Source organism: Orbicella franksi, chromosome 4, assembly GCF_964199315.1.
Source record: "Orbicella franksi chromosome 4, jaOrbFran1.1, whole genome shotgun sequence".
Lineage (NCBI taxonomy): Eukaryota > Metazoa > Cnidaria > Anthozoa > Scleractinia > Merulinidae > Orbicella > Orbicella franksi.
This window is the reverse complement of record NC_138148.1, coordinates 11045086-11066092: the sequence shown is the minus strand read 5'-3', so window position 1 is coordinate 11066092 and position 21007 is coordinate 11045086. Positions and strand designations below refer to the sequence as shown.

Below are 21007 nucleotides of genomic sequence, written 5' to 3'. Positions count from 1 at the left end.
GTTGACCTATGTAGTTTCTGGACCGGCACTGACATCCTGCCAACGAGATACACTGACCTGTTGGTAAAATTCGACGATAGCATCGACCTCCCAATAGCGGAAACGCGTTTCCTCAGTCTTACAATCCCGACAAAATACCAGTCTTTCGAAGATTTTCAGGAATATTTCGACATCGCCATCAAATATGGAGCACAAGTATTTAGTTTCACATGACACAAATTGCACAAGTCAGTGTACATGCTTCCATGTATGGAATTCTTTGGCACCCACAGGTACAGCTCTTTCAAGGACACGATTGGCAGATAATTGTGTTGCCATGACAATGCTCAAAGAAGTCAAACAGGCTTATAATTCACCCTTAAGCTACTTGGTGAAAGAATTAATTTCCTAACAAATTTTCCTTGCTTTCCACATGTGATTCTGTTTAATGCAAAATGCCATGAATGTTAGCTGTTGTAGAATGGCCAACTAAGGAAGGTCTAAATAGTTTAATTAATTCAGTAACGGACAAAACCTGTGTTAGTAGAAAAAAATGCAGATTGAAGTTTTCAAATCTGTTTTCTGTTTATCACAAAATTATCAAGTTGTGTTAACAATACCAATACCACTAAGAGCCCTCAATTAAGTGTGGATTAAATTGTTTGCAACAAGTGGGGGGGGGGGGGGGGGGGGTAATAAGGAAAAGGACAATAGGGCCATTTACACAAGAAAAATAAGCTGCGGCTTATGTTATCCACGGCTCATGTAAGACGTGAACTGGTTAAAATGTACCGATTATACAGTTAGTTCGCTTCTTATGTAAGCAGCGGCTTGTGTAATCTGCGGCTTTTTTTCCTCGTATAAATAGCCCTAATTATTTTAAGTCACTACTTGGTATTAAGGGGTATAAGTATTGAGTTTGACAAGTGACAAGTTTGACAAGTGACTGAAACTTATATTCCAAAATGAAGGTTATGGAATAGTTTCCTTTCATAAAATACACATATTTGCAAATTTTGAAAGATTTATGTAACTACTGGAGTTTGTATAGTAGATTGATGTCATATCAAAACTGGAGTGTCAGTTCATCTGCAGTTAATAGTTATGTTACAGTTATTTGTAGGCTTTTCAATCAATCAATTCCCAGCTTGAGTCATGCAGCCTAATTTGATAGTTGAGGTTTTATAAAAAAGGACTTATTTTAGGTCAATACTTGTCCATTAAACACAGAAAGGATTTGCCATTTGGGATTTGCAATAATTATTAGAGAAACAACAGAACCCCTCGGAAAAGCTTGCCCTTCCAACTCAGTGCTCGCTTTAGGTATTCACTTTTCACATGATGATGAAGTTGCATATCAGAAAACTTCGAACAAAAGTTGAACTCAATGAAAAACCTTCTTAACTTATGGTACCCTAGAAACCTCACATTATATGGCCGTATAACGATCTTAAAATCTCTCGCGATCTCTAAACTTGTATATGACACATCAGTGCTCTCACTTTTCCTTCGAAATTTATCACAATGGTAAATCAAGCAATTACCCAATTTGTGTGGAACAAAAAAGCTAAAATAAAACGAAAGACCATGATCGGTCCGAAAGAAAAAGGTGGACTGAATATGCCTGATTTCGAAATAATCAACGCTGCACTTAAAGTTTCTTGGATAAAAAGACTTAACGACAGTAACGAAACTTCAAGTTGGAGCCACATACCATTGAGCTACCTAAGGGATGTTGGAGGATTATTTTTACTTCAATGCAATTTTGACTTAAAAGCACTTAAATTTGAAATACCACTTGCCTTTTACAAGGAAGCTCTCTACGCCTGGGAGAAAATAAATTGCAGCTCTCCTAACACCAAAGAGCAAGTTTTGAATGAAATCATCTGGAACAATCGCTTCATTAAAATCGGAGGCTTTTCCTGTCTATTACAAAAAATGGCACGAAGCCGGAGTAATTAGACTCAAAGATATTTTCCAAAACAACGCCTTTTTACCTTTTACTGAGTTCTGCTCTAGATTTAAAATCAAAGCTAACTTTCTTATGTATCATGGCATATGCCACTCAATCCCTAGAGAATGGATCAACATCCTAAAAGGAAATATCCAGGCGCCTCAGGACGGTAAAGATAACGATAGACTAACTTTAAATAAGCTCTCTTGCAAATCAGCAACACAATTCTTTGTTAAAAATAAGTTTGTAACGCCTACTGCTGAAGAAAGGATGGTAAAAGCAAATCTGAATGAGAAAACAATACAACTCATTTATAGCCTTCCTTTCAAAGTCACCAAGGACACCAGACTTGCCATCTTTCAATTTAAAATTATTCATCACATTCTGCCAACAAACGCAACACTTTTTAGAGACGCACTTAAAGAATCCGATAAATGTCACCTATGCTCTGAAAGACAAACACTAACTCACCTTTTCGCAACCTGTTTGAAAGTTAAGAGCTTTTGGTCTCAGTTTACTAACTGGTGGATTTCCAAAAACTCTGAGCCAATGACTCTTGATGAAAACAGGATAATATATGTTGTTACCAATGACTTCTCTCGTCGACTTGGTTTAAACCTCTGCTTGATTATTGCAAAACACTATATTTACACTGCCTCTAGAAAAGAAGAAGAGTACTACTGGGAAGTTTCCGTGGCCATCATTACAAGTAAACTTCAAATAGAGAAGCACAAATCTAAGTAACAGATAAAGTTGTAACGCTTAACAATAGATAGAATATCAAAAATGGATATAACAACAAAACCAAAAAAAAAAAGGAGCCACATTACTGGCCATTGTAGATATTAACTCTATTAGTTTCGAAAAAGGAACCTGTTCTCCGTCTTATTTTCTTTCTTGTACTTATTTCTTCTTGTACTTTTATCTCTTTTTTTTTTTTTCGTAAGTTCTCACTTTTGTTTTTTGTACTCCTATAATGACTTGTAAGTAAGTTATGTATTGTAATGTATTGTTATGTCATAGGTTATAAAAAAAAAATTGTTAGAGAATTGACTGATCTTTGTAGTATGTAACAATTTTATTAAAGTAGCATTGTTCCTCTTCTTTACAATAGCATTTGCAATAAGCTTCTTCAGCATGTTGGCCTGTCATTTGCCTTGACTGATTGCGTTTAACAAGCTACACTGAGCCTTTGTATTGTTTTTTAAATTAATATTGTATTACTGATGTTTACTAGAAACATTAAGTTTACGCAATAATATTGATTTCAACCATGTTTTAGGTTTATCATTAAAAACGACTTATTATGGAGAAATACTTATGTTGTTACGTGGAATGCTGAGGATTCAACATCTCATACACATGTGTAACAGCACGCACAAATACCTCAATACATCATTAACTGATGCATTATGAGGGGGATAAAATAATGTCAACGATTGCAGTCTTTCAGGATCAATAGGGCATCTAGTTTCTGGAACCTCTACACTTTCAGGAGATGGAGTTGGTACGGGTCCATCCCAGTCAATTCCATAGTTTGTGAAGTCATTCTGCAAACAAAAAGGCTACAGTTATTTATGTTGTTGTTTACATATAAAACCCACAACTCAATTATTTCTGATTTATGGGGGTTCTCTACATTTTCACCAGTCATTAAAAACCAAGCCCAATAATGTCTTATGACATGTTTACATTATGATATTAACAGTAAGATAAGAAATGGAATTGAAAACAAACAAACAAATAAACCAGCAAAATGTTCACCTGGAAAACCTCTCTATCAATTGTTGATCCACTCCCCCAGATACCATGGAGTCCCCTTATCCATAACTGCATTGGCGTGGCTTTCCGCTCAGACCTCAAAGGATGATGAATCCATGCATTTTTCCAGTTTGTCAAATGCTTGTTAATGTCTGGTAAAAATGTGTAGTGCAGGCACCACAAATGAATTTCATCATTTGGATTTAGCATCCCAGACCTCTCCAATTCATAAAACAAATTGTAAAACAATGTTGAGCATCCGTCAGAAACGTCTCTCCAACGCCTCTCTATCCGTTGATTGTGTGTGCTTTTACCTACAATTTACGAAAGTAATCAATGGCAAGCACAATTAAGACAAAGTTTCATATTATCAATTCCTTTAATCAATTTATTACCTGTTATCATACTTCCTCTTCCGGAGCCCCTTTGTGGATGTGTAAGCATGTACCATGATATATCCACATTCTCTCCACCCTTGTCTGAGCGTACTCGTGATGGTAAACCATATTCATTAACTGCATCAAGAAACAGGCTAAGGACAGTGGTTGCCTTGTTGTCTGATGCATGGAGATAGACTGGTATTTTGGAATATCCATCGATGCCTCCGTGGATGACTATTCTCCATCTAGAAACAACATTAGGTATGCAAGGCAGCAAAAAGGGGGAAAAATCTGAACTTAATACTCCTAAGTGAAGTCATGTTTTTGCTATTATTATGATTACTATTTTTGCATTACCCATTGACATGCACTTTTGAAATCAGCAGAGTATACCTTTGAAGGACATAACTAATTCTTAATTCCATATTTACCTTATAAGTTTATGGTTTCCATCAATATGCGAAAGAGCCAATGGAGAGTGGACATTGTAAAGTCTTCTTCTTACTGCATCTCTCCATCGCTGCATCACTCCAATAGGATCTGTCCTAAAAAATGACTGTCTGATCCGTTCTCTTTGCACCCGATGTCCTTTGCTATGTAGTAAGCCTTTCGCCATCCTAATGCCAATATTAGAATGAGACTGTTGTGCAGATCTCAACAAGTTGTCTAGTTGTTCATCACTCAGGTTACTAAACGTACCTGAAGTAAACAAGGTTTCCTTGAATTTATTGAAATTCAAACTGTTGTTAAACTAAACATGCATTACCTCTGTTACTGACGTCGTAACTGATAAATTATTTACCCACCCCATCCCCACAGCCTTCAATTCTACATAAGCTTACACTTTCTTTATAAGTAAAGCAAGTACTGAGTGAACTTTATTTATTCACATATCGCAGATGAGCTAAGGCTGGTTTAAATGCAGATGTGAAGTTAAAAATTAGAAAAAGAGAAATAACTTAAAATTTAAAATATGCAAATGAGAATTAATATTATATGAAAAATAGCAGAATGAAATCTATGGCATTAACGATCAACAGCAACAGAAAAGGACTTCGTGGTAATAGTACTAATTCCAACCTAGTAAACTTTCAAAATATAGGTACATATCACAGAAAATAAAGAGAAACCTTTTACAGGTAAGCTTAAAAGCTCTCACCAGAAACACTCAAGCTAAATGCTGACATTCTCCTTTCGACAGTCCTCTGTCCTACACCCAACAAAACACCGATTTCCGACACTTTGAAACCCTGGTCCAAGAGAAAGGATAATTGCTCTTAGGGTGTTTGAAACGAAGGTCGTCCTCGAACCCCAGTATGACGCAGCTGTCCCTGATAACCATGGCAAGCTTGGGTGCTGTGATTTGCTTCAATGGCCACAACAGTCTCGTACAAACCACTCATTACGCTCAGAATGTCATCAGGAACATCGAGATTAACCAGCAACCTATTTATATAATTCAATCTTAACACTGTCGACCCGATTTCGCAAGAATCTTCCAATCTTTCGATCTTCACAACCAGGTCATTTATGACTTGCACAACACTACAGAAATCCGCCATTTTGACCCACCAGAACCAGGTCCTTGTGGATGTGACGTAACCTTTTGACATTTGACACTTTTTGGCGGAAATTGTACGCTGTTCGCAAAGCCGAAGTCAACATTTCGCAGACTGTCCATTTTAGAAAGCTCGACTTACGACGCTGAATGAACGAAAGCCCGTGGTCGGAATAAAATATTCACACTAGAATCCTTAATAAAAGGTTAACTTCGATTCAACATTCAGCTTAGAAGTTCCTTGTAATAAAAATATCAAACCATTTCGACAGGATAATTTCGAAATTGATAAATTGGATGTTGATTGCTAAAGTTGGATGTTGATTGCTGAAGTTGGATGTTGAGTGGTAAAGTTGGATGTTGAGTGTTAAAGTTGCATGTTGAGTGGTAAAGTTGCATGTTGATGGCTAAAGTTGGATGTTGAGTTCTAAAGTTGGATGTTGAGTGTTAAAGTTGGAGGTTGATTGCTAAATAGTTGAATGTTGAGTGCTAAAGTTGCATGTTGATTGCTAAAGTTAGATGTTGAGTGCCCTAAAGTTGGATGTTGAGGCCTAAAGTTGGATGTTGATGGCTAACGTTGGACGTTGAGTGCTAAAGTAGGATGTTGAGAGCTATAAAGTTGGATGTTGAGTGATATAAAGTTGGATGTTGAGAGCTAAAGTTAGATGTCGAGTGCTAAAGTTGATTTTTGGCGGGGATGGAACACCATACTTAACTATTCTTACCAAGAACCTCCAAGTTCTGCACGACGACTCTTTTTTGCGCTCTGTTTACATTAACATGAAGGGCGATTCGGCCTGGGTTCGAAAGTGTATCTTAGCAACGCGCTGGGCATGCTCAATAAGAACTTGACACGATTCGTGCAGAGTCTTTCCTCGGTACAAAGCGTATATATCGTAAGAAAAGGCTCTGCTTGCAAGGCGAGAGGTTGTCTTCAAGACCACTTAAGAACAACAATTCAAGCCATAAACCCTCTCAGGAAAGCGCTGTCGGAATTTGATATTGTCAGCAGGGTCTGCAGAAAGGTTCAGGGAGCTTTTTCTGATTACTTTGAGTCAAACTTGGCTGGTCAAGTTGTAGATGCTTGAATCGAGTGTGTTGTTTCGTGCCTTTCGTGGACTCGTAAAACGCTACAGTGACACCTTTTTTGATTTATTTTCCGAGAAAGGGAAAGGTAAATCATATGATAAATCTGCTGTGCTTAACATAAGATGGTAGTAGTTTGTTCGTCAGGTGTTAGCTAGCCAGGATGAGTGTGAAATCGTGAAGGTGATGCCGTTGCAGGGTAAGGATGTTGCATGTTTAGAGAATGTCACGACAGAGAAAATGAACATTGTGGAGGACAATGTTTCGATTTTAAAGCTAGGTTCTGGGCCGGTGTTGAATAAAATAAATGTTTACGGCCCCCAGAGAAAATGGAGGATCCCGAAAAGAGGAATATATCTTGTTTTGTACGAAACGTAGACAAAGGAAGTCTGTTTGCACTTAAGGTGGAATTAATTCCCTTCTTGCGGGCATTTGCATGTTTGGAAACGTTGCAACCAAAAGTTGTTTAATTTAATTTGGTGGAAAGTTCCTCAAGATTTACGGTTCTACAACTTAGCAAGGCAGTACTCATCCCAGATGGTGTTTTGGCTACAAATGCATAATTGTCATTTCTAATCCGAAATTCACAGTTTTATTTCAACCCATACACCTAGATCCGTTGACATGATGTTGACATTTCTTCTAGCTATGCATGAATACATGAATTGTATAAATCACAATAGCTTTGAAAACTTGAGCACACTGATGACCTTACCTTTTCATAGCATTGAGTTGCAAGGATGTTTCTTTTAACTGAATTGCCAAGTGCTATTAGCACTAAAACAGCAAAAAACACCATATTTTTGAGGCACTCTAGGGCAATTACAAGATATAACCGAAAGAGCCTTAGCCTGATGATGGTGAGACTACAGATGCCATTATAAGTAAATTTTTCATCGTTAAATGTTCTTTTAAATTGTCTTGCTCCTCAAAAATTGCTATAATCAATTGCATTGATGTCAGAAATCCATTGAAATGGCTTTAAAATCACCTTGTTACATTCACCATTTATTTCACTAGTAATATTTAGTTCCCAATGATATTTTCTCAGTAATTGGAAGATTATCTCCAATGGGTACAGTGAATTAGCAATGAAAGCATAGCTCATGGTTTCATTGATAGCCCTCATGTTATACCTCTTCTCATAATGAAATCAAGCCAGTGCAACTGTAGAAGTAAACTGTCAATAAATCGTTTCTGTCGTTAAATCACTTCTTTTGTTTGTGTCCTCTAGGTCTCACTATCAAGCTGAATTTTAATATACTGAAAGTGGCCTATTCCAACTGAATTCAGTATGACCAATTTTAGTTGTATATCATCTATACTGAGATGTTTTGACTAAAATAACCAAATTGTAACAAAATTTGGAAATAAAAGCAGAACTGATGCAAGTCCATTCTTGAATACTTGCAGTAGCTCTTAAAATTGGAGATTACTACACAGTATGCCCCTTTGTTAGCTACCCTTTTATGGAGAAGCAAAAAGATAAAAAAAAGTGAAAAAATTGTGGTTACGATAGAAAAAAGAAAGGCAAACACTCTGAAAAGGTACCTATTAATTCATTGCAATTTCCACTTTGTGGCATTGCTAGTATTTCTGGTATAATAGTTTTTGATAACATGTAGGTCTCAATTCGCAAAAAGCAACATTTTGTGGGCATGTCCCTGACTCGTCCCCAGTCGTTTTCATATAGCACACGGCAGCACGCGAGGTGGAGGAGCAGGGGCTGACCTGCCCATCTCACCTTGCGCTCCCTTTCTTGGTACCCATCTCTCCCTGTGCTGTATCTCCTGTAGAAGTCAACTGGGGACGAGTTAGGGGCATGTCCCATTAATTCTGCAACCAGGGTTCGTACGGGTCCTGGAAAACCTGGAAAGTCCTGGAATATTATTGTGGCATTTTCCAGGACTGGAAAGTCCTGGAAAAGGGCTACTGGACCTGGAAAGTTCTGGAAATCTGTTAAACTCAAGTAGAAAAATATGAAATTTATGGCAGACAGTAAGGAGAATTAAAATTAAGATCATGGGAGTGAAAGGGTTAATGTGAATTTTAGAGCCCCGGAAAAATCAATCTGAATCCTGGAAAAGTCCTGGAAATTTGTTTTTGAAAAAGGATACAAACACTGTGCAACCCCGAGGTACCAGCCACCCCCCGTCCCTCCCTCTTCCAAAATCGTTGATCTACCCTTGCTGGTTCTGGTTTAATCTTTGTGTGAATGAGAAAGATTTTGCCCCCAGTACTCATTCCGACACACATGGCAATTAAATTGGGTGGGTTGGACAGCAAAGCTACTGTCCCATTTATTCAGTGTCAATACTTACCAGATGTTTCAAAGATTCGAAAACTAAGTGCAACAAAGCCGGAAAAGAAATCCCCAAAAATCCAGCTGGAGGAAAAAATAAGGGAAAGTGTGCCCCTGACCAAGGTAGCGGTGCCACCCTTGGGGGTTTTAGGGTATCCTAATTAAATGTAGTGTACACAAATGTAGTAAACTACAGTGATGTAATAAAATGACAGCACTAAAAAAATATATACAATTTGAAAGTCACGATTGCGCATAGCTAAGAAAAGGAAAACAAACCTTACAACTGTATATACTGAAGGCTGACCATAGAATGTCTCACCTTGCTAATGACAACTAACCACTGAACACTGCGCACCTCGAACCTTCCCCGATCCCGCTGCTCTGTGCCAGCAAAATAGTAATTTATGCCAGTTTAGGATTATCTCAAATTACATTTTCCATTTGCCCTTTTGTTGAAGCTGCCTCTGGCATGGGTGACCATTTTTAATAAGAATATTTCTTACCAGAAAACTGTAAACAAATGAAATGTTAACCTATATAATCCTAAATAATTTTACCTCTATCATATGACTTTTAACCAAAACGCATTCATAAATAATAGACTGAACAAAACAAATACTGAGAAACAATACTGATACTATTTTTTTATTCAAATTATCTGTACCATGTTTAACTAATCACACAATTTCCTTTTCAAAGAAGTTACTTTATAGATCCCTGTAATGAAATTTGACACTACACCGTCAATACAGCCACCCTGTTTAATACAGCGAAATTTTCATGGCCCCTTGAGTATTATAAGACTTAGCATTAACAAGGTTTCACTGTAATGTGAAATAAACATACAGTTAATGATTATGGAAGCTTATGTGTTATCTTGAAGTACTACTTCCAAAATTCAAAGGGAACTAGTGTCGTGGTCATCCCCCGCCCCGGGCATTTGATAGGGGCTAGGTTCCCACAATGGGGGCATTTGCTTCCAAAGGGCTGCCCAGGGTGGGGCATTTCACAGTTTTCATTACAAAGAATTTCATTACAAAGAATTATATATTCAATTTGGTACTTTTAAAAAACGAAAGCATCAAAACGATTAACTCTTAGTAAAGAATGTAGATTTAAATTCTCTTTCTGAGATTTAACCCTTTGTAAAGTTGCTTGTGTCAGAGCACCACCGCAAAAATTCATGATGGTCATTCACACACGAGAGGATCAATGTAGGACAAAAGGGTCTAGAGTGTTTAAAAGAAACCTTGAGAGGTAAGTTATTGTTATTTTTATAATAACAATGGACTCTATATTAAATGAGTTTTCTCTGCAAACATCACGTTTGTGAGTTTGTCTTTGTGGAGACCAGTGTGCATTACTTTTGACCACGTATGAATCAATATTTCAATATGCTTTATACAACAAAAGTTAAGTACATGAATGTAAACAGTCCAAATCAAACTTTAACAGGCTAGTCACCAAATAGAAGATGCTTTTTCACGTTATATTAGTGCTAATGAGTACACAGCAGTACCATTGTAACAAAAACATGGCATTTGGACACTATCCCATGGGTGGAACATCTGCACTTATCTCACGGCCCCACCATGGAGATTTTCTGTGCACCAAAACAAACTGTCAAAAGCGCGGGGGGATGAGCGGGCTTAGAATTGACAGAGCCATGAAGAACTGGGAGTTCTGAAAAGCAGTCAAATTATTGTAGATGACTGAACAACAATTGAGAAAACAATTCAAGACAGGCGATGAACATGATAGGAAAAATTTACTATAATTGATTCGATATATTTACACTGCAACGAATTTATCATTAACGAGATCGAAGTTCTTGCAGATTAATTTATACTTGCTTGAACAATTGTTTCCTCTTGGTTGTGACGAGAGTGTCCGAACATTGGCCAAACAAACGGATTACATACACTCTACAAAAACAAATTAGCAAGAAAACATTAAAATATTAAAGGAACAAACCGAGCCACAAAATTATGCACTTGTCGTGAAAAAAAAAACAAAAACAAAAACAAAAAAACAAAAAAAAAAACACGTGTAGGATTCACACCAACTCCCGCGAAATACCGCGAATGTATGACCTGGTATGACACAATTCACGGAAAAAGCCCCAAATTTCAAGTCCGATTTTGACCGTTTATTAACCCTGTAAAAACGACGGGAGCCCCAGACTTCTTAAAATGAACTACATGTATCGTAGTAAAGTTCCATGCAAAAATAATCACAACACTGATCCCTGTCTCCCAGCAAACGACCAAAAGATTGTTTGTCAAACGCCGGTGTGCTCAACAAACATTTTCAACATAAACGTGATTTTCAGACTCGTTTTGATACAAAAATATGCTTACCTGCAATTGAGACTTCGATAATCTCTGGCCTTGATATTACACTAGCAGCTCCTAGAAAAAGTTCGTTTGATTCTCTTGATAAGCTCAGAAAAAGGTTGAGAAAACGACAACCTACTCTCAACACGAAAACAACAACCGTGTCCGCCATTGCTCCGGCAGAAGCAACGCTCCATATTAGGAAGTAAATTTTGATTCGTTCGCTAAAAAACCCCAGCATTGGAACGGAATAGGCGCTTTGCAGCTAAGCCATCACGTGACCTACTTTTCATAAAATTATGGGCTATAACTTAACGAATGCCAGAAATGGAAAAAGCATGTCGAAAATATCAAAATGGCCAAGTTTGAGGCCCCCATCATCAGAGAATGAGATTTTATGATGGTCTGAATTTTTGAAAGAATAAGAAGATTTGTATGGAAAAATGTTGCTGGAGAGCAAGACCTTGCTCTCCAGCAACATTTTCCATACGAATCCTCTAAATTTTCCGAAAATTCAAACTATGGTATAAACTTACTCGTTTTTTCCTGGGGCCTCAAACTTGGCCATTTTGGTATTTTCAATGCGCTCTTTCCATTTCTGGCATTCTTTTAGTTATAGCCCATAATACAAATTTTTTTTAGGAAAAATTTGGTCACGTGACCCCAGCTGCAAAGGGCCTATTAATCGCTTCGAGGTGATATGCTTCTGGTCGAACCCAATGCATAAATCACTGTAATTTATTTTTCATATAACGGGACTCGTGATTGGCTCAAAATTGAGTGGCGTGACCAGTCATGCATGAAGTTCAAAGTCGTCGCTAAAAATAAAGACAACAAAACACCAGTATGCCTTCGATTTATGAAAAGCGGAACTGTATAAGCGAGTTTCTTTAGTGTAAATTCATTTTTTGTTTTTTCTTCGTGATAATAGCCCAGCTTATTAGATTTCCCTTTAACAAGTCGATTTAACCGGGAGAAAACCTGTCTAAATACAAACACTGAACCTTGAGTTTGAATTTGCTTCCCTAAATATTGCTATAACAGCATGATAACAGCGGAATGTTAGTCACAGCTTTTCTATATGGACAGAGTTCGTGAATTCAGAACGCATATTTTTTCGTCGAAAAACGTTACCACCGGCTTCCCGAATTACGTTCGACACAAGTACACCGTCTGAACCAGCCGTCGCTCCAAAGTCGCTCTAAAGTCGAACTTAATCAAGTTTGGTTTGACACATGAGTGGAGCGGCGTTTGGACCGGGCCAAACATATGAAGGCAATATTGGGTTGACCTTCGCTAGTGTGTTACACGTGGGTGCTCACACATTTTTTTCGTTTTTAATCACTGACAGAAATGAAAGCCTGTGGTGAATTTTTCAAATTTGATTCCAAACTTTCTGCCATCAGCTTTTTTTAAAGTTCCTTGCTAACCTCAATTCTAAGCCCTCTGTTGAGATTTTCAAACTCATTTTGTGAGGACTGAGGAGAAGGCTTTCGCGTGACTTTAGCCCGAACACCCTCTTTGAGGGTCTGGTGATTATAAGCTAATTGCCGATTTCGTCAGTGACGATTTGGAACTCAATATCGGTCACCTTGTTCTCGTTGAGCGCTTTCGACACCAGCCTATTAACGTATTTTTATACCCCAAAATTGATCATTTATAAACAAAAATATATATATATTTTTGGCTTTATCAGATAGATCGCATTGATATCTTTCGTTTAAAACAAATTTCTACGGAGAAAGATTGATTTCAAGCAAAGATACGAAAGCGAGAGCTTTTCAAAGTACATTGGACGCCGGACGTCGTGTAAACAAAAGTAAACTTCTGCTTTATATGCGACGAATAGTGAGAGAAATACGTCAAATCGCCGTTTGGACCCGCCTTTTACAGCAAATAAGGTTAGAACATTTCGAAATTATCAGCTGTGTCTGTTTCAACTTAATATAGGTCAAGTCATGTAGCGCATGCTGAAATATACGTCTAACCCGTAGACTGAAATTTGACAACGGAAGGTCAAATATTTGCATTTTTAACGTACTTTGAAAAGCTCTCGCGTCGCTCACAATCATTTGCCCAAAGACCTTTTTACAGGAATCTGTAGACCACCCTTCTGCAATTCAACCACCTGAAGCTTAAACCATTTGAAGGTTTCGCACATAGTGAAAATTAATTACATTCACGAAGTACTAATATATAGATTTGGCCAAGCCTGAAAGCAGTTATTTTTTGGAATGTTGTTACTAATGAAAATAATCCAACATGTACATGCATGTATGTGAAGTAAACTGCGAGCGATTTTATAGTTTCAACCCGAAATAGGATTACATCAGCAGATTGAGGTGTCAGATGGTGTGATGATGAAAATAGAGCCACGATTTCAAGGATTTCAGGGGAGCCACCAAAAATGTTGACCACATAACAGAACTGTCTTCTGTGCTTTTTGGTGGCATTTCTTGTTCTTTCTTATTGAGAAAGACAAGACATTGTTATTAATCATTACATTCTTTCTTAGTTAACATGGGGACTCCAAAACAAAAGAAGTTTACAATCCCAAAGTATAAGTATAAGCAAAATCACTCTGGCATGAACGATAAATATGATATTTTGTTGCTAATCATGAATACTTGCATAGACTTCTGATAATAATTTTATTATTCAATTCCAAAGTGATTTGTTCTTTTTCTCGACTGAGATTGTGGACTACAGGATCTGTTATTGGGTACCATTAATTAATTTTGCTGTGAATAAATTATGTCAAGAATTATAAGTACGCTATGAGTAAGTTATATTATGTACGTGTATTTTGTCTGTACTACAGAACCAAACGCACTCAAAGATTATGAGGCATAGGTATATTTGGAACAAAAAGCCAGCATATCCAAGATATGTTTTGATTGACACATCAATTAAATATAATTTACAGTAAAATGGATAAACAATACATCAATATCCTACATGCACCAAAGCTGGACCTGGGGTTATAAGGCAATCATTTAAACATGTACAGATTGAAATAATTTATAAATTAGAGAACACTATTTGTACAACACTGGGGAACAAATTAACCTTATTGGACGTTGTGAATGGCAAGGCTGTCGGTAGAATGTTACAAATTTCTCAACTCTTTCTTTCTACAAAAATACTAATCCTGCAACTTTGCTTAAGACCCAGTTCTCCATTTCGTGTTGGCAAAATATTAATTTATGCCATGCCCAATGCAGGTTATCACAAAATTGATTTAAGAGCAACATAAACCAAGCACAATAAATATCATTTTAAAGCCAAAAAAAAAGCAATTATTTAACTAAACGATGACATGATAAGTAAATTACAGTGGAACCCCGTTAATACGGACACCAAAGGGACATGATAAAGTGTCCGCATTATCCGGGTGTCCTTATTGAGCAGGCTAATTTAAGAGAAAATATATGAGCTTTTTAGTTGTCGGGACAAAGAAAACTGTCCGTTAGAAGCAGGTGTCCGTATTAAGCGGGTGTCCGTAGAGCGGGGTTTCACTGTACCGCAGTACAACAATGTGCACAGTCCCAATCAAAGGGCCATCCAGGCCGAAAATCAGACTTTGTCAGGATAAATACTGATGTTCTTGCTGACTTAATCTGAATGTGCAGTTGCAGACGATATTCACACCCAACACCCATTCATAGCCAGTCATTAGAAATTCCAAAGTAACAGGAGGAGGGAGCACTTAAAGAAAAAAACCTCTATGTGAGGTATGAATCTTTTCTTGAAGAAAACAATTGTATCGGTGTATACCAATATTCAATAGGCTCTCGGTTTCAAACAACTTTATTCCATTTGGTAGCAGAAGCGTAGTGTATAATTGAAACAATGATCAGTCAATATAATATGTAGTATGTAGTTCGAAATCTGCAAAGTAATACAAAATTGTCTATTTATGATCTTCAGATAACAGAGAGAAATACGAAAGAATATTTACCCGATAGCCTTCAGATAATGTCTTATCACAGTTGTTTTTGTGTCAATTGGTCAGTGATACAGTAATTAGGCAATTATCGTTTGTCACGTTATGCGCGCGTAATTATGTGAAATTATAATCAATGACGATACACTCCCCCCGCCAAATACGAGTTAAACTAATATTTTCGTTTATAGTAATAGAATGTTGCTCAAGTTATTATGCAGGTAGTCTATGTTCATCATACGGTAACAGAACGACCAACTTGTTAACTGGTCTCTCAATTGTGACGTAACCTCTTCCGTTGTATTTCAATACCGGTTCTCCAGGTTTTGGGTTCTTATATTGTACTTGACCCTTGCGTACTTTGCCGTCTGGTCCTTCGAATGCCTTTGATACTTTCCCCAGTTTCCATTGGTTTCCGATTAGATTGGAATCCTGGATAAGAACAACGTCTCCTACTTCTAAGTTTCTATGTGCAGTATGCCATTTCTGTTGTATTAACAGGTTTGGAAAATAATCTCTCGTCCATTTCTTCCAAAAGTTGTCTGTAACCATTTGAACGAATTCAAATCGACGGCGTGGATCGGCTGAGTATGTAAACGGTCCACAAGGTATTTTAGATGTGGATCGTTCCAGGAGAAGATCGTTAGGGCACAAGTACTTGTCATCCGGGGAAGTTGGATGTCGTCCAATCGGTCTCTCATTAAGTCTCATAACACACAGTTTGTAATTCAGAAAATGTCAGAATGCTTTCACCGATGGCTGCTGTTATGGCTCTTTTCGTTGATTTTATCAACGCTTCTGAGACACCGTTTTGCCAAGGGGCGTCTGTTGAAGAGAACACCCATTGAAATCCTTCTGCGCATCCATACTCCTGTAAACTCTTTTTTGGTCTAAATTTTTGACCATCTTCTTTAATTCATCACTTGCGGCTACTAATTGGGAACCATTGTCTGAGTAGATCTTGGATGGATAGCCTCTTATAGATACAAATTTGCGGAGTACCATTAAGAATTTTTCGGTACTATAGTCTGGTCAAATATCTATGTGGACAGCTCTTGAACCGAGGCAGTTGAAAATAATTCCATATGCCTATCCAGTTGTTCGTTTTTCAACTTCATCCTTTATCTTAGATGGTCCAAATAGATCTAATGCTGTGTAGGTCCATGCTGGGGCAGGTTTTAATCTTTCAATCGGGAGTCTTCCCATGATTTGTTCGTTCAATTTCTTGTCCAATTTCTTGCATGGATTTCACCAGTTTCAGCGATCCAGAATTTTGCTCGTATTTTGCTTGCAGTTGATAGCGCTCCCAGATGACCTCGACAATGTATGTGCTCGGCACATAGACGTGAAAATCTATGCCCATATGGTAGTAAGATGATCTCGCTTTCAAATTGTTATAACTCATTTCCACCCATCCTCTAGCACGTCCCCCAACAACGTAAATTCCATCATCTCGTTTGCGAGGGCAGAGCCGCTTGTATTTACCCGATAGGATATCCTTTTGCATCGAAGACTGTGATTCAAGAATCCAGAAACGTTCGGCATTGTCGATGTCACCTGCTGTTAGCGTTCGTGTTGCATTTTCAATGTCGGCTTCAGGTCTTTCTTGTACATGGTCAAAATTCGGGCAGTAACTCGTAGCATTTTTTGTAATTTGAATATTTCTCGATGTTTATCCTCGACGCAAGTGTGTCTCTCGGGTTAGTTTGGATGGCTGGTGAAGATAGTTTCAGTTTAATCGTATTGATGGGGATTTTTTGTTCCGAGTATGTTTGCGTTATTGGCCATTCAGATTCGTGTAGTTTAAGGAAGTCCGGTCCCTTCTGCCACTTACTGTTTATGTCGATATCGTTTGATTAACAAATCAGCTACGTTAAATTTGCTTGCGGTCCAGTACCAGTCTTTCGTATTGGTTCACTCTTGGATCTCTCCTACCCGCACTGCGGCGAAGGTATTGAATCCATAGGATTCTTCTTGGATCATGGAGTGAACGATTTGAGAGTCAGTGATGTGATAACATTTCTCGAAACGGTATCTGCATTGTTCTGTTATTGTGGTTTTTAATCTTTTATTTAACACTGCACTACAGAGCTCTATCTGGTCCATTGATAGTTTCTTGGAAGGTGCGAGGCGGTTTTTGGACAAGATGAGGTTGGTTTCGTGGTCTCCATTAAGAAGTCTCCATCTAGCATAAGCACGTGCTCCATATGCATCATTAGATCCGTCGCTGAATATTACGAGGATTGGATTTCCCGTGGCTTCTCTAGGTTTAATGCTTCGATTGACTTTAATCTTTTCCATCTCACTTAGATCCTGGAAGAAGTTAGCCCAATTCTGGTGATCTTCTTCGGGTATAGGGTCATCCCATTTCAATTTTGGGTGGTGAAGCCACAATCGTCTCATGAGAATCTTTGCCCTGACGCTCAGAGGACCCGCTAATCCGAGTGCATCATAAGCACTATTTACTTGTGATAGAATTATCCTCTTCGTTAGAGTCTTGGAAGCATTAGTAGTCGTCCCTTGATTTTGCTTGGGGAGTCGTTTCTTGCTTTTGGGTGTGATATTAAGCTTGACTTCGAAGTAGAAATTATCTGTAACTGGATTCCATACAACACCAAGTACTTTCTCATGTGCTGTTTTCATGTCTGTCGGTATAGGTTCCTGGTCTGAAACAATATTGTCATGTGAATATATCCATACCTTTATTTTGAAGTTTCCGTTACTCAAGATGGTTTCCATTTCATTCGTGAGCTTTTTGGCAGTTTCAACATTGTCAACGCTATTAATGATGTCATCCATGTATGTGTTGTTTATGAGTAGCTCAGATGCTTTCGGGTAATTTTCTTTACCCATCTCTGCTGTTTTTCGTAGTGCTGCAGTTGCTATAGTTCCAGAAGGTTTATCTCCAAAGTAAACCCTCTGAATAACGTACGTGTCTGGTTCTCTAGTTGTATCCACATCCTTCCAGAGGAAGCGTTGCGTTTGTTGTTCTATCACTCCGGTTCTGACTGTGTGATACATTTTCTTGATGTCGCCGATAAGTGCTATTTCATTCTCTCTAAATCTGATGAGTATTCCTAGTAGACTGTTTAAAAGGTCGGGTCCCTTAGCCCAATATTCGTTTAGTACATGACCCATGTAATTGGCACTGCTGTTAAAGACAATTCTCTTACTGGTGAGGTTTTGGAGTCTGGCTTTAGCACTTCGTGATGTGAAATGTAGTGAGCAGGTCCTTTGTATTTCTGCAATTCTTCTCGTGTTAGTTTGCGAGCTACATCTCTATCTATCATGTCCTGTCTCTGTTGTTGATAAATTTCAGCGTGTTTCCTATTTTTAGAAAGTCGTTTTTCGGTTGATATTAGCATGCCGAATGCTGCCTTCTGTTGTCTAGGAGATCAAAAGGATCTCTGATCCAAGGGTATTCTGCAGTCCAGAATTTCCCTTTTGCGTCATGGCTCAGATTTTTCTCAATTAATGCTAACTCCTTTTCTTCCTTGATTGTGTAGGTGTTGCTACCGAGTGAGAACCTACCGCACTTGTATCCACCGCAGCGAGGCTTACATTGTATCCCGAGATTCTCCATGTTGTAGAAGTCTTCGATTTCTGCCATCCTGACATGACGGCCGTGCATAGTTCCAATGAGGGACTTTTCGTTGATTACCTTGAGAACTGGGTGTGTTCCACCTAAGCGTCGTCCGAGTTGATTTCTCAATAAAAGTAGATGTCCAGAACTTTGTTCCTTTAAAGGATGGAAGTCTGTGTTCGAATGTATCGGTGTATATCAATATTCATAGCCTATTAAGGTATCAAACTCTCCGGTGGGCCTTATTAATTCGTCCTCGTATACGGGTTTCAATATTTTAGAGACCCCTTTTATGTCGACTGCTGGTATGGGGGAGGTTATCTTGTCGATTCCGTAAACGTCGAATACGACTGTTTTGCCCTGCTTGTCAATAAGTGGGAGCTTGTACTTAAAGGTGTCCACGTTTTCACTTTCTCCGCCTACTTTGATAATTGACAGTTGCGTTTTGATACCCTTGAGGTTTTCAGCTCTTGCTTTTGCGTTTGTAATAAAACATAATGACGCTCCTGTGTCCCACAAGATGTTTGCGAATCCATTCTTTGTAGGTATCTTCTGTATTTGGAGTAAGCACGTTTCAATTTCGTTATTGCATACACTTGCAGTACCGCCTGCGGAAACAATGTTAGTTGGCGATTTTTTGTCCTGTTCTTCTTCATGTAGTGTTTTGTGGTGAAACCTTTTGCAGTCGTTAACGCCACATGGTTTCTTGCCTCTACAGTCTTGAGTTCTGTGACCCCGTTTTAAGCAGGACCAGCATGCTCCCTTTTGCTTTAATGTGTCACGCCTTTCTTGTACTGGTTTTGAGAGATAAAGTCTGCATTCATTAGTCCAGTGATTAGCACCTTCATGGTATAGGCATTTGTTTCGCTTGTAGCGTGATGTATCTTGTCCTTCTAGGATGGTGACTTTGTCATTCCTTTTCTCTAGATAATGAAGTGAGCTCCTTACTGGAAGGTTGCTGTTTGAGCGTAGTTCTGCGTTTTCGTATTCTATTGCTTGTTTTTGTTCAAGGAGAAATCTTAACAGACTTGGAAACTTGTCTTTTTTATCGACGGGACTGTGTTCGGAGCTTACCAGTTTTGCCCACTCTCTTTTCACATCATTTGGTAATTTTATTTCTATTATGCTCACAGAACTGGTTGTGCTTATTTCTTTCTCTAGACCTAACCTTCTCAAGTCTCGGTAACCGTCGTCGATGACGTTTTCGCCTTCTCTGATAGGTTTCATGTTTTGAATTGCACATATTACGACGTCAGCGACTTTTGCAGGATCGCCGTATTTTTCGTCCAGTCTCTTCCACATTGCATTAATATCATCATCGACGCTTTTACCTTATCGGCTGGTTCCTTTCCAAGACATGATCGGGGAACATGTGGTGCGTTCTCGGCATTAATTGACGGCATGATTTGTTTTTCAAAGTCTGTTTTGCATTGTGGATAATTTCTTACATTTCCGTGAAATGACGGCATCTTGATTTTTTCGAGTTGTAGCGGATTGCCTTTGTCTTTCGCCTTGTTATCGTTCTTTTAGTCGAGATAAATGCTTCGATACGGCCACTGATCTCTTGATGGCGAGCGTGCATGTTTCGAATCCATTCGATTTCCTTTTCGACGTTTTCGTGGTCAAGTAGCTAGAGCATTGTGTTATGCAGTGTCTTACAGTCCACGAGCGCGATATCTAAATCTCTTTCGGTTTTGCGCAAAGCTTCGGGAGCGTTTACGTCTTTATTTTGTGATTCCATCGTGTCGTATGCGTGTTTGACTAGTGTGTCAAAGATAGTTCCCATGGACTTCTTTTTTATACTAAATTGTTCCAGTAGTCGTCTGAGTTTTTCTTGTTCAAGTCTCATTGATTCTTGTTTGTGAAATTCTTCCACTCGTTTCTGCTCGTGTAAGGTTCGATCGTTGACGTACTGCGTGTGAGTAGTCGCTGTTTCTTCGTACAATTCTTTCAATTCGTTTATCCATGCTTCGTTTTGCTCTATTTCGTCTTCGGCTAAGTGTATTATGTAAATATCATGCTTATCTTCGACGGTATTCCAAGCTTCATGTAAGTCCGCAAATGTTCTTTTAACTGTTTCCACACCTTTGTTTTCCTCGACGGACTTAAAGAATTCATT

General features: G+C 38.4%; 4 protein-coding genes across 4 annotated transcripts in view; 1 reads left to right on the top strand and 3 right to left on the bottom strand.

Moving 5' to 3' along the window:
* LOC145484618 (uncharacterized) overlaps nt 1-21007 on the top strand; it is a 407604-nt gene that overhangs the window by 13525 nt on the left and 373072 nt on the right. The window lies entirely within an intron of this gene.
* Nucleotides 1-21007, bottom strand: part of LOC145484659 (uncharacterized) — a 107731-nt gene that overhangs the window by 51589 nt on the left and 35135 nt on the right. The gene's annotated exons all lie outside the window — the stretch shown is intronic.
* LOC145485502 (uncharacterized) lies at nt 17220-18443 on the bottom strand. Its single transcript, XM_081464165.1, has one exon. The coding sequence runs from the start codon at nt 18441-18443 to the stop codon at nt 17220-17222; it is 1224 nt and encodes a 407-aa protein (XP_081320291.1).
* Nucleotides 19087-20190, bottom strand: LOC145485501 (uncharacterized). Its single transcript, XM_081464164.1, has one exon. It carries the CDS (start codon nt 20188-20190, stop codon nt 19087-19089), a length of 1104 nt encoding a protein of 367 aa, XP_081320290.1.

What these genes read in the sequence shown, in the direction of transcription:
- LOC145485502 (XM_081464165.1), bottom strand. Translation starts at nt 18,443, where the DNA reads ATGGGTCATGTACTAAACGAATATTGGGCTAAGGGACCCGACCTTTTA.
- LOC145485501 (XM_081464164.1), bottom strand. Translation starts at nt 20,190, where the DNA reads ATGTGGAAGAGACTGGACGAAAAATACGGCGATCCTGCAAAAGTCGCT.